This window comes from Mycteria americana, chromosome 11 (genome assembly GCF_035582795.1).
Source record: "Mycteria americana isolate JAX WOST 10 ecotype Jacksonville Zoo and Gardens chromosome 11, USCA_MyAme_1.0, whole genome shotgun sequence".
Taxonomy (NCBI): domain Eukaryota; kingdom Metazoa; phylum Chordata; class Aves; order Ciconiiformes; family Ciconiidae; genus Mycteria; species Mycteria americana.
Genome location: NC_134375.1, coordinates 6248168 through 6262236, shown reverse-complemented (window position 1 = coordinate 6262236; position 14069 = coordinate 6248168). Strand labels below are relative to the sequence as shown.

General features: G+C 41.6%; 1 protein-coding gene across 7 annotated transcripts in view; it reads left to right on the top strand.

Moving 5' to 3' along the window:
* RAD54L2 (RAD54 like 2) overlaps positions 1-14069 on the top strand; it is a 72311-nt gene that overhangs the window by 17695 nt on the left and 40547 nt on the right. For all 7 annotated transcript variants that reach the window (XM_075514399.1, XM_075514398.1, XM_075514397.1 and 4 more), the window contains one exon: positions 7687-7893. In XM_075514399.1, coding sequence (XP_075370514.1) covers positions 7743-7893 — 151 coding nt within the window. In that variant the 5' untranslated portion in view covers positions 7687-7742. The remainder of the gene's footprint in view (positions 1-7686; positions 7894-14069) is intronic.

Here is a 14069-nt window from a genome sequence, read left to right as displayed (position 1 = left end):
TCTTTGCCTTTTCACTCCTCTCTGTTCCACTGCTTCTGTTTATGTAATTTATTCTTGATTTATTACATAACTTCTTCTCTGGCACCTATGTATAACAAGAGCTTAAACTCCTAGAGGGATCTTTCAGTTATCTGGATCTTCCTTGCTTGTGGGAATTGGCTCACCTCTTGCCATAGTTTGGCTACTCACAAAGAGAAGGCTTGGCATACCTCTCCCATGAGCTGACTTTTTAAATCTCTCTTTTGGAATTTGAGAATGGTTATCGTTAATGCAGGGTAGGCAAATTTGCCCCAAAATAATCTGCTAAATAAAATGTATTGAATATAATTTGGAATCCTGACATGCCATGCCCTACTCTTGAGTCTTCCCCATCATTTGAAATCTTTTCTCAGAATTTGACTGCTCTCACAGGTACTGGTTGTTTTTCTATAGCAATAGCACCGTGGGCAAAACCTGTAAAAGCACACTTGAAAGTGGCTTTTATGTTGAAATGCTGTTTGCTTTGAAAGCAGAAACAGTGATCAGGGAAGGAAAGTTTCCTTTTCTCAACGTTTTCTTTAGCAGGGAATGCAAGTGCCATTTATACAGCAGTTGCCAGAGCTAAAAACATAAATGGGGATTTTGTGAAGTAAGAGACAAAATTTCTGTTCATTTGTGATGGTATTAATCCACATGAGTATCAGTAATTACTGGAAGCAAAAGCGATCACATGCTTCTTACCTCAGATAGCGTGAAATTTTATGCAGTGCAAAACAAACCACTCTTCTAGATAGGGCTGTTCACTAGTGAGGACATTTCGAGTACTTCAAAGGAAAGAGTTGATTTCTAGGAAGCCAATTTCTACTTTAATGTGATCAAATAAAATTGCTTTTAAAAGCATTGCAACATTGTTTAGGCAAATAATTATATATGTACGTATATACAGACACAAAAATAGTTTGCCCATTTCTGCTGGCTCTGTCCAGAGGTAAAGAGCTGGTCAGTGCCTTATGAAGTCTGTGTGGAAGTGAGCGCTGACAGCTTATGAAGAATATTCAGTGTTTTTTCTTTAAGGGTTACAAAATGTTGACGCTATCGGCAGTAGGGTGTACTCACATCCCTTCTGAAACGCAGGAGAGAAAGGACGCTGTGGCAGGAGGTTCCCACAGCGGCTGGTGGGTGACGCCGGTGTGTGCCGCTGCCACCAGTCCGGGTTGTGTAATGATCTGCAGATGCTGCCATTGACTCGCGCTAGCTCTTTTTGTTCGGGATCGCAGTGGGAGCCAGGCCTTATGTAATGTTCATTGTCACATTCTCTGTTCCAGCACTGTCATGTCAGCAGAGGGGAAGGATTAGCTCTCCCTTTTCTTTCTTTATGGGTTGGTTTTAGGGTTTTTTTTGCTTTCTCCCACCCTTTCTTGCAGCAGCTTTTGTTGGTTTTGTTGTCAGGGAACAACCAGTTTCAGGCTGTTTTTAGTATTGTGGTGCCTTTTAGGAAGGAGGTTGTTAACCTAGAGAGAATAAAAGAGCGGGTCCTGCAACTGTCCCAAAACTGATATATGGAAGTGTTTTTTAAAGCACTCTTGTTTTTTCTCTCGATTCCTGCTCCCCATAAATCACGGTGGGCTCCTTAATACTCGCATCAAATGGGGGCGAAGACTAGATGTGTTGTGCCTATGTTTGCGTGGCGTGGGGAGAAGCACACGTGCCTTCCTCAGAAGGGTGGTCCAGAGCAAGCAGATGCTCTCCAATTTATGATTTTACAGGCTGCTGCTTCTTTTTCGTTTCTTCAGTTTAATATTCCTGTAGTAAACACATCACTTAGAGAGGGGATCAATGCCACTTAGTTTCCTTGTGATTTGAACAAGAGGAAATGAAGGAGGAGAATTGTTTTCTTCCTTTCCAGCTAGCAGTGTGTGACCACCAGTTATCTGTGAGTCACAGCTGAAAAACTGTATTGCTCAAGTCTTAACAGTCTCAGACTGCAAAGGAAGAAGGGATTTAAATCACGAAGTAATCAATTAAGGATGGCTTTAAATGCAATTTGTGGGGGTTATTGCTGGCGGAAAGAAGTTCCTGTTAATTTTTCAGTAAACACTTAAGTTTGCTTGGTTAAAAACATGTAGGGGGTCTGCTAGACTAGTATTGGTCAGCAACACCGTTGGCTCTTTTTTGAGAAAATATTTATCCTTTTAAGTGATTCCCCCCTCCCCTGCCATTTTTTACATGGTGATGTAAAATAGAGATGTTAATATGTTACATAATGTAAATTAGAGAAATTCTAATCTTTGTTAGAATCAAACTGTCCAAACCCACTGATCTCGGGTTTATTTCTTAGTAGATTTTTGAATTGAACAGAAAATTATTCATTGTTGTTTTGCAATAACATTGCAAGTTATTACTTGCAAACTGTTACAAGATTCTTTTATCTTACAGAGAAGCTTAAGCTCATGGCTTCTTTAGTGATCCATCTGTATGCTTTATAATAATTTTCCATTAGTTACTGAAGGCTACCTATAAGGTACCAAAACTGTGCTAGCATGAGATCTAGCAAAAAGATGAGATTTCTCCCGAGGAGCCAGCAGTTAACTCCATGTGCATCCAGTTTGAAGTGTTTGTGTGTGAGCTGAGTGTGTAAGAGAAATCTTATGGCCCCGGCGAACCATTTTGCTGTTTTGCTGCCAAACAAACAAACAAACAAGATTAAGGGAATTATTATTACCATAAAACATGACTGTATAGCAGAAACTGAAGAGCCTTATGCAGCACTGACTTTGAAATACCTGGTTTTCTTAAACTGTCTATGCAAATCCTCTTGTGATTTGCCAGCATGCTTGATCCTGTTTCTATGGCCAGGCACCACAATGACCAATGTGAAGTCTTGGTTACAAAACAGGCTTTAAGGGACAAATCTTGATGAGTCCCAGATATTGGGCTTGGCTGGAGGTTGGGGAGGTGATGGAATCCTCTTTACTATTCAGCACGGTAGCATTAGTGTTAAACCTGCCCTTTCTGAAGGGATTTGCATGGGATGGGTGTGTACTCAGGAATGAGCATGTCCTGTGCCTAAATCACTTGTGTCGTAGCAGGCAAAGAGCTTCTGTAAAGCCACGTTGGCTTCTGTGGCTTCCTGGAGGTACAGGGGAATCCTGCTCCTCCTTGCTCGGGTGGGAAAGCACTCCAGTCTGCCCTGTCCTGCATCCTTCCTTTTTACTTGTTTGTATTTGTAATAGTTAATTAAATAATAGTTTTGTTTTTATAGTGCTGATATGTCCTCTTATGAAAGCGGTGATGTTGTACAAAAATGGGCAAAGTCACCAGATCCCATGATGTTTGCTGTTTCAATTAATAGTTTGGCTCATGGCATGCGTGACCCTGTGGCGAAAAACTATCACTTAGAAGGGAAAAAGTTTGCTTTCACATTTCTCTCTAACTTCATACATAAGAAGAAATGGTGATTTTAAACCTTTGCAGAGTGAAAGAAAAACATGAGGACAACAGAAATGTGTCCAAACTTGCAAGCCCTTGAAGTTTCCTTATCCGGAACTGAGCCTCCTTTCTGTGCAGGCTGAGGAGGAGGCAGTCGTCACCACGTGGCATTTACTTGCTATCTGAAATGTTCTACCTTAAAAAAGCAAAGCCCAAAAAACTTCTGAACTATTTTTGTCTTTGTTGAAAGACAGGACATAATACATGAGAGAGGCTGTCGTGGATGTTAATTTGATGTGCAGTTGATTGCAGGGTTTAACTTCATGGGTAAGGTAAACGTAACAGTTCTTTTCTCCTCCCTGAGTAAGCCAGAGGAATTTTTCAAAGTGTTTTCACCTACTAACTTACGCTGTTTTCTCAGCAGCCTCACTGGGTATTGGACTGGGCTCTGTACTGTATGGACCTCTGGCTTTCTGTTGTGAACTGTGGTGCAGCAGGTTTGGTTTGTATTTCTTGGTGCTGGTAACCCTCCTTACGGCGTACTGCTTGGGGTGCAGCTTCCCTTCTTGCGGCTGGGCAGGAGGCTCGTGGGTTGACCTAATGTGGGACAGCCAGAAAGTCCAGGCAAATGGTAACTTTGATTAGTTGAAGGTAATCTGTTTATCTCTCGCAAAGTGCCCTTCCTACAGCGATTAAATGTTGAGCACGGTGCGCCTGTGTGTGCAAAGGCAAGAGATGGAGCAGGTTGGAATAACTCGGCCATAAAACGGTAGTGGCAGCTACAATCTGGCCCTGTTGTGTAATTCCCCTTGGTGGAAGGCTCCGAACTGGGTCAGATCGGTGTGAGAAACGAGGGCAGTCTCGCGGCTGTGTAATGCCTACCTGCCTTCGTGCCGTGTCCCTGCTGCGCGCTCCCGGTGCCACTGGGCAGGGTGGGAGCCCTCCTGGGACCCGGGGCTTACGCAACGGAGAGCGGCTGCGGAGCTGCCAGAGCCGAGGAGGAGGATGGGAGGGAGGAAGACAGACAGCAGCATGACAATAGGCACAGAGGAGTTAAGCATCTTTGTTTCACCCAGCTTCTGCAAGATTTAATTAAGTCTTTTCGAAAGCTTCTGTTTAACTCTCCTGCATATGGCTGGGGCTGCTGAGCGGGTGTCAAGAGTTAGGTTATAAAGAACATGTACTTACCGCTAAACAAAAATAAAGCTTAGATTAGAGCCCTTTTGTACTCCAGTCTGGGATATAGCTGCTCTCCACTGGGTTTGATTTTATTTATAGGAGGACAAGGACCCATATCCTTTCCTTTAAACAATTTTCAGAAAGTGTTTTGTGGTGGTTTTTTGTTTAGGTTGGGGGGGGTGTTTTTGTTTTTGCTTTTTTTTTTTAAGGTTCTGCAACAAACAATGAAACATGAGAGATGATACACAGGAGGATACTGATGAGAGAAATTGTATCATGTGTCATTCTTTGACCTGGAGCATTTAGTGGCATTACAGCACTTTTGCTTTTCCTGTTTGTACATGAGAATTCATTCCTGCCATTTTAGTAGTGTTTGTATTTCTTCTTCTTTTTTTTTTTTTTTTTTTTATTGTTGGTTCTTTTTGGTTGGTGCTTAGTTTGCTGGGATAGTAAAACATCAAATTTTTTTAATATGCTTCTGTTGATATGGTTTCCAGCAGATAGCATGGGAGGTTCTTTATAGCACAGTATGGACAACGTAGGAATAAATAAATCCCCTTGAAATCCCAGGTGACCCTCAGAGACCGACAAAGGTAACACTACTGACCAGCTCCTTTGAAATGTAAGAAAACACATGCAGCTTTACGGTTACAGGCCTGAGTACAACCTGTAAAGAGTAAAATAATGTTTGTTTTCCTTCGGGCTGAGTATCAGCTGGAAGGGAACATTGTTGCTATTTAAAAGTAAAAATAAGCTGCTGTTTTGAAATACACATAGACTTTAGAATGGCATTTGTCAGGAGGAACTTCTGATAATAGATTGCTTTGCATCTGCAGTCCTTGACTGAAGTCACCAGACATCAGAAAGTAAGCAGTGCCGGACCTTGCAGTGCCCAGGAGTCACCGTGTTGCAGCAGGCTGACAGCAACAGGGCTCGGTACCTGCCTACCAGCAGACCACAGAAGCTGAATAAATCTATTTGGCTTGTGTAAACTGGCACAGTTCCACTTGAGCTAATTTAGATTTTGGCCTTTTCTACCATCTGCTTGACTAAGCCAACTTATTTTGTGTGACACGTGCAATAGGGCAACGAAAGGCAACGGAGCTGGGGAAGGGTCTGGAGCACAAGGCTATGGGGAGCGGCTGAGGGACCTGGGGTTGTTCAGCCTGGAGAAAAGGAGGCTGAGGGGAGACCTTACTGCTCTCTACAACTGCCTGAAAGGAGGGTGTGGAGAGGTGGGGTCGGTCTCTTCTCCCAGGTAACAAGTGATAGGACAAGAGGAAATGGCCTCAAGTTGCGCCAGGGGAGGTTTAGACTGGATATTAGGAAATTTTACTTCACTGAAAGGGTTATGAAGCATTGGAACAGGCTGCCCAGGGAAGTGGTGGAGTCGCCATCCCTGGAGGTATTTAAAAGCCGTTTGGATGAGGTGCTTAGGGACATGGTGTAGTGGTGGTCTTGGCAGTGTTAGGTTTACGGTTGGACTCAATGATCTTAAAGGTCTTTTCCAACCTATACGATTCTGTGATTCTGTGAATAGTGTAGGGACTTCAGTTGTCTCTGCCTGGTGGTAAAGTGCTCCTGGGACCTAGTGGTGAAAGGCTTCCTATTCCAATACCAATCTCCACAAAGTCTGTTCTTCCCTTGTGTTTATTTTCTTCCAGACACTCTTCAATGTTATTGAGGATCTGAGGGAGGCAAAGCAGGAACTGATGACTTCAGCTGGAATAATTCAGCATACTTGACAGTTAGATTTTCAGCCCTGCTACAGGGGTGTTGAGTTGTGTCCTTAACCTTCAAGTTTCTGAGCTCCTCTAGTTACTGCTGAAACACAGCTGAAAATGAAATTTTTCTGTTTCTTGAAGCGTTTGTAGATATGTATGCTGCCTTATCTGCTTAGAAGTAGGTTGTTTTTTTTTTGAAGTGACTGATTAGTTCTCAAACATTTTACAGTTTACACTGGAAATGTGGTGTAAGTAGGGGGCAGTGGAAAATGAGTGACAAGGAAACGTTTCCCTCTTCTTTCTTTAAAGCTTTCTGGGGAATGTGTGGGTAGTAATTCTTCTGAGGCTTGATTTTTGAACACATCCTCTGCTTTATGTTCCTTGAGATCACGATGCCTTTTTTATTTTCCTTTCTTGGTTGTGTTTCTTTCTTTTCATCCAACTTACACAGCTCCTTTATGATAATTCTTTGTGTATGAAAGAGGAGTATCCATCACTGTCCAGAAGTGACAGTGCATGATCTGAACAGATAAACTTGTGACTTCGTGAGTGCCCTGGCCCTCTCTCTAGGCTGTATTGTTGTTTTGTACCATGGTTTCTGCTGCGATGCACTGGGGTGGCGTAACAGAGGAGTTATGCACAGCCAGCTCCGGTCTTGTCCTTTAGAGGAAGGAAATACAAATTCTCTCTGATCCATCTTTCCTTTTTGTTTACTTTTCTTCTTACTCTGCTTTACAAAGGAACATACAACCTTTAAAAACTGGATCTTTGTTGTCTTCTGTCCGTACCGTTATTAAGGTAACACTGTCTCTGTTCCGTTGGTTGGAACGGAGACTTCAGACAGTCTGTGATGAGTAGCTGGGTGACCTTCGCAGCGGGAACAGCTAAGTCAGGAGGGTGGTTTCACGGTCTGCGTACTGCGATGATGTTTGCAGTGCTCGGGGATCAGGGTAACAGGTATCCATATGAGGTTCTGAGTCTGATCCTTTTTTCTATGCTTCATGTTTGGATGGTAGTGTTCTGAAATTGTTCACATTATTTATTTTTGCATCTTTGTATAAGACATTCATACTAGGAATCTTTCTGCTGTGTGCATGTCAAGGATATGAAGAAAGAGGTGGTTTTTTGAGTGATTAGTTAATATATTGGTTTTGATACTGATTCTACAATGCTGGGCCTATATCGTTATGATACATTGCTTATGGCATCCATTTTCTACACAGGATTTTGTGCACAGTCTAATATAACTGTTATTTAAAAGACTGATAGCAAATTTGTGTTTTTATATACAGTAATCCTGCTATGATTTTGAGCCTTGAGGCTCAAAGGTTGGGATTTACTGGGCTCATTATGTACCTCTTTTCTTTTCTCACAGGGCTGCCTCACAGTAGAACATGAGCAGGTAATGCACAAGGAGCACCACTGGGAATCATGTCAGACGAGTCAATCTCAGGGAGTGATCCGGACCTGGACCCGGACTTGGAGCAGGAGGATATGGAAGAGGAGGAGGAGGAAGATGAGGAGGAGGCGATGGAGGAGGACAATGATGGGGATGATGAGGAGGACTTACTTGATGAGAGTGGTAAGTGAATGGGGTTGTGAATCTCTGCATACATTTGTTATACAAAACTGGCGTTGCTAATTTTGGTGAGTGACACCTTGGTGGATAGCATAAGGGTTAGGATTTGCCCAGCACTTGGTAGGGAAAAGTGCTTCTGTGGGTGTTTAGTTTAAATAGGGATTTAATGTAGGTTAAATTTAGACTCCTGGTCAAAAAAAATTTCCATCATGAAAACAAGCCACAAGCATAAATTGTAAGGAGGATAGAATTTTTAAAATAACTACAGATTCTGGGGAAGCAATTACATAAAGAAGTAAATAAATCCATTTACAGTTACTTGTATTATTAACAGGATATGGTGAAATTGAATATATTTACATCACTGGCTTGCCCATAGGTAAACAATTTAATGGATGCTATGGGCAATTATTGCTCACTTACAATAATCATCTTTAACAACTGGAAAATATTCTTTTCTGACAGCATACAGGTTGGGTTTATTTTTGTTTGTTGGTTTGTTTTACAATAGGAAAGGTGGCAGTCCTGACTAAGTAAGTTTTCACGTTCTATCCTCACCTAGTTATAACTGCCCCACTTTCCTCTTCAGTTAGGACCAATATAGCTGTTTGTGGACCTGTGCTGTGCGGGTTACATGTAAGCACGATTAGGTAACTCTTCTGGTTCATGGCATGATCCTAGAAATATGTTTGTTGGTCCAGCAGAAGGGCTGATGTTCTAGGGCACGTAGAGAGGAATGCATGGCTCGGGTGGGAATTCCCCGTGCTGTATTTGCCACCAGACTCCTTGTATCATAAAACTACAGCCCGAGCCTAAGGGGATGCTATATTTGCTTCCTTTGAAATTGCGATTTTTAATAATTTCAAAGGGTGTGCATATTTCTGAATGCACCTACTTCAACCTACTGAGAATAGTCTTCCTTTTCTTAGCATAGAATGTGTTAAAGACAGATACTTCTCTCTTCTTCTAGTTACTAAAGTAGTTTTGGTTTCAAAGTACATTGTTGTCCTCAAGTGTTGTTTGGTGTTTGTTTTTTTTTTTATATTCTTTCAGCTACGTGCTACCTGAAGACGCTGTTTTGATTTAAAATGCTTATAAAATGTTTACACAAATGAATTTTATTCCTCTGGTTTTATTCACGTGATGGCTTTTTCTAATGAGAAAGTAGCAGAAATGGAAGTGTTAGTTCAGGTAAGAAACAAGGGAGTTCCCAGGAGATAGAGTTATAGGGCCACAGATTACTTTGTCTCAAAGAGACTGGCGGTGACCTTGTCACTTTGTTCATGGGAACCTGCACCCAGCAGAGCAATAGGAAGCGTGACATTGTAGACAGACTTTTGTTAACAGAGAGGAGTGGCTGTATGTCATGTCCAAGTGGGTCATTCCCCATGGTTATTTTATTATAGACCTATGTATTTTATCATCTACATCTATGTTATTGTGGCCGAATACTCATAATCGTTTACCAGGATTATTCTTTCCAAAGCAAACAAAATTAATGTAGGTATATCAGAACATTGCTAACCATTAATGACAGCTGTTTATTTTCATCTTAAAGCACTAGAAACATGTTTATGCTTTACATTTCTTTAGTGACTAATTAAAAATAAATTTTAACGAATGTAGGAAATAATGAGGAAGAGTAAAAAGACAATTTACACATAACTAACATAAAATATTTTTATAGTTGTTCATTAGGTACAGGAAAAACTCTCTCTTACACAATCTGAGCAAAGCTAGATTGCCTCTGCAGTTTCAGATTGTTTCGGCTTTAATTCTGTCTGCCACAATAGCAGGGTGCTTTCTGTGTGCTTAGTTGTATAATTATTGTTTTCTGTGGAGGTGTCCATTCTGCTTTTCCTGGTATCTCTTCACAGCTACATACTGCCTCAGAAATGTCATTTGACATCTATATTACTTTAAATCTAATATAAAACCAGTCTGCTGCTATTTGGCCTGTGAAATACAGCTAACTTCAGAATGAAGAGGATCATTTTATTTTGCCTATCTGATGTTTATAGTCCCGTCTCTTTGTAGATGACCCTCATTCATAAAAATCCTCTTAGGAACAGACAGTTACTTTTATTCACAAGAAGGAAGGAAATGCTCTAATGTTTATACTATGAAGCTTTTTAAAAGCTTAATTTTAATAATTTCTGTTGCAAGTTTGTTCTCCCTGTTCCCAGCCGTGCTGTTCTCCTCCCCTCCTGGTGTTGTGGTTGTTCTGTAGATGTTCCACTGGGGATTCGGGGGGGATCCTTCCCTTGTGGGTGGGCTCTTGCATATTTCTAGCACTACAAGATTTAGAAGTTTATTAATACTTTCACAGTTATTTCCTTGGAAGGGTGACAGGCTGCATATACATTTTCTCCAAACTGAAACTGATTACTTGTTTTAAATAATAGTGATTACAACAATTATAAAACTAACATTTTTACTGCTTGCTTGCAAAATAGTGGCTTTGTTTTGGGAACGTGGGTTTTCTGTGTTGTGATGGTGACTTGGATTACTTATGAACCTTCCAGGTTTAATGTATTATCCACCCCTGTTGATGGTGCATATTCTGGTCTCAGACGTAGCAGTGGCTTGTGTTTTGCACGTTTAACCTGTTTTCGTCTTTTTAATATATGTTGTGTGTGGAATTAATACTCGTGGTGGTTTCAGTTTCAGAATTTTCTTTGTGTTCTTTTACATTCTGGTAATTAAGAGTGCTACCTTCAGTTTTGGTGCAGTTTTTCTCATTTCTGCTCTGAGAACCTGAAGTTTTGTTTGCATTTAGTATAGGCTATCCCATAGATGGTCTAGAGTTTACTTTAGTTTGAACTTTTGTGGTACAAACTTTCAGTCTTGACGAAAGCAGTTCTTAAACCTTCTTCCCCTGCCCCCAAGGAAGAAAAAGAGCACAGAAGGCTAGTTTTCTGAATATTTCTGAATAAGTGGGCGTTAATAACCACACAGCTTACATCCTTTGTACATTTCTTCAGTAGTGGTCAGTTAATGAACCTTAGCATCATGTGTAGGAGCTCGTACAGCTTTAGTCTTTTTCTCTAGAGCACTTCTTCCAGGACGTCCCTACCCTGCTACATAATCCCTTCCCAGCGGCTGCCAAACTGCACACCCATCCTAGCAGCACGCTTCAGTCCTAGACAGAGACTTCCACTGCTTTTCCAGCCTTGTCATCCCTGCCCACTGCATCTGTTTTCTCATCACTTGTGGGTAGCAGCACTTGTTTTATCATGTTCGATTTTGTGATATCAGTGCGTGACTGCTAAGAACTTTTTTCGTTAACTCCCTAAATCCTTTTCACTAGAAATGTGATGTACTGATGACTGTAGAGATAAAGGGCTGTTTCAAGTCCTTCACTTTTTCTCTGATCCCGGTAGTTGCTCAGGGCTGTGTAGAGCTCCATAGGAATAAAAGCTAATTTGAGCAAAGAGGAAAGAGACCTCCAATATGGATTTTACAGATCATTTCAAATGCAGGGACCGTTCATACCTCAGAGCTTTCCCGAGGAAAGCTGTTGAGTGTTTGAACGAATCCCACTGTAGTGCTCTGTTTTTTCACTTTCTGAATGCCTTGGATTATTCTGATTGAAGTCTCTGGAATTCATTGTCTCCTACTCATACATATTGCTGTAATTCTGCAATATGTTGCAGTAATTCTGCAATAATTAATTGTGATGGCAAGTTGCTTGTTTTCTTACCTCTGAGTATATGGGTTAAACACTTTTTTAAAGTGTAAGTCAGGGGTAAAAGTGTAAAGAGCTGGTTATTTCAGTTCTCTGAAAGATGCCTTAATGAGCTCAGGCATTCAGACACTGTTCTCAAAGGCTACTGGTTGTGTTTGCATTACAAGGTGTGTGGTACGGCAGACAGGGATTGGAGTCAATACTTCTGGGGTATAGCAGTGGACAATTTTCTAATACCACAGTAGTACTGCAATTCTTAGCGTACAGATGTACCAGGCAACACCAAATAATAGTGTATTAATTGCTACTATTGTGATATGACAATTTCCACACAGTTAGCCTTGTCTTCTGCCCTGTGTTGTCCACTTTGCCTGTTTTCTCCTGTCCCATCTCCTCTTTCTTTCCCCAGGGCTGAGGGCATGCTAGCTCCGCGACATCTCTATTTGACTAGTGGAGAACTAGTCAAACTAGTGTCTGACTAGGGACCGCACTCCCTCTTCCCACTTCAGACTCATCCTGTTCCTCCTCCTCCCTGGCAAAGTGCTGGAGCAAAACAAAACTGCTTTGTGTGGGCTTTCTATGGACATATGGACCCTAAGAGAGGAGTGAATAAGGAGCATGGTTGTGTTGGTGGTACAGAATTGCAAGTCCCGGGAGACTGGAGGACACACAGGTGCCTGTGCGCTTTTGCACTGCAGCTTCTTAGTAGGATGAAGGCACCAGGGCCAAGTCTCACAACCTCTGAAAGATTGACACAGAAGGTTAGTGAGGGGAAAGAGAGACCCTTTTCCTCACCCTAGCCCCTTAAAGCTGTGCTCATCCCTGTCTGTGATATTTGATAGTACCATGACAGATTCAGACAGAGTTACCTCTTGTTTCTGGAGCATGATCCAGAATGTATTTCAATGGCTGCTGTTTATTTGAACTTGAGTGTGCCAGTGGTACTCACAGTTTTGAGTTTCCCAAGATACCAAGGCAGGAGTACTTGACTTCAGATGACAGCCGCTATTGATTCAGGTTTGAAAAGCTCTTTCCTTTCCTTGAACTCTTGCTAGAGGAAAGCCTCTTTAGGTAAAGGGGTACTGCTGGATCAGCTTTGCGTACAATTTTCACTTGGTGCTTGGGGGAAAAAAAAATTGGCATGAAATTATAGCAAGAATGGATTTTGTTTAAGGTGATGTTCCTTTGTGGCTCTTTGCGGCTCATCATCATGGGGTGCAAGGGGTGCAATTACATTGAAAATGAAATCGATTTGTAGCTGCCTGGATAATTTCCTTGTCTAACCTGAGGGGAAAAATCAGTAGTTAATGCCATACTTACTAGAAAGTTCATTAGCACCTGGAGTTATTGAAGCTGAAATTATTTTGGAAATCAGTTTTTGAAGTCATGTGGAAGTGTGGGTTAATATTTTTTTTGAATGATACATGAATGCATCCTTGAGGTGCAGGGAGCTGCTGCTCATCTTGGGAGACTGTGTTATCGATGTGCTTCCCACCCCAAAGTCATTCCGTCTTTTCTTCTCCCCAACAAAGTGCTGGAACAAAACAAAACTGTGGCGTGTGTGGGAGTCCCCAGCTGGATGTGTGGGGTTGGGAATAGAGCAAATTTCTGTCCTTACAGGGGAAGAGAGGAAAGTCTTTGGTATAAGTCTGTTCATTTAGCAGGCTCCTCCTGCTCATGTACACAAGTTTTTGCTTTTCATCTGAAGTTATTCTTACAAATTAGGTCATGTTATACTCACCTGTATGAAACTGAGAGGCAGAGTGTGGAGACAGTTTCCTGAATAATAGCCTGCTAAATGATATCCTGTTCTTTATAATTTTATATCCAGATTTAGAAAGGCCCATACTGCTGGAGGAAAAAAGAAAAAAAAAAAAAAAAAAAAAAAAAAAGGGAGGGGGGGAGCTGCTGTTGGAAAGTAATTTACCTGCACTTTTTACTTGAATTGGATGGTCCTGTGTGTGCTGGTAAATGGAGATTAGTCCCAGCAACCTGAAATCTTTTTGCCTTCTACTTTTGACCAGACTGCACCCCATTTTCTCTCAGGAAACACTGGTTTTAAGTTGTCCTCCCTATCTACTAGAAAATGAAATGCGTTCCTTAAGAAGAGGCGGAGCAAATACATAATTATTTCTTTAATCTCTCAACTCCTTTTAGAAAGCAGCTTTTCACAGTTGTGTCTTTGGGTGGTATTGAGGATAGATGGGCATCCCAAGGTCGAGGCAGCCTCAGAGACTACAGCGGCTCCTTGAGGAACCCTTTAATGAGATGCTTCCATCTGCTGCAGTACATGGGCACAGTGGACTTGATTGCTTCTTGCTTTTTGCCTCAGACTGGTGATATATGTGCTTTGATCTCTTGTCCTTGTTGTTTAGCTGGAGGCTGGTGGCAGGGGCTAAGGAAAGGCACCAGCCTGTCGGAGTAAGCTTGGAGGGGAGAGGAGGCTCTTTTTGTTGATTGAAAGTGGATGAGTTGGAGAAAAAGGTGTGGA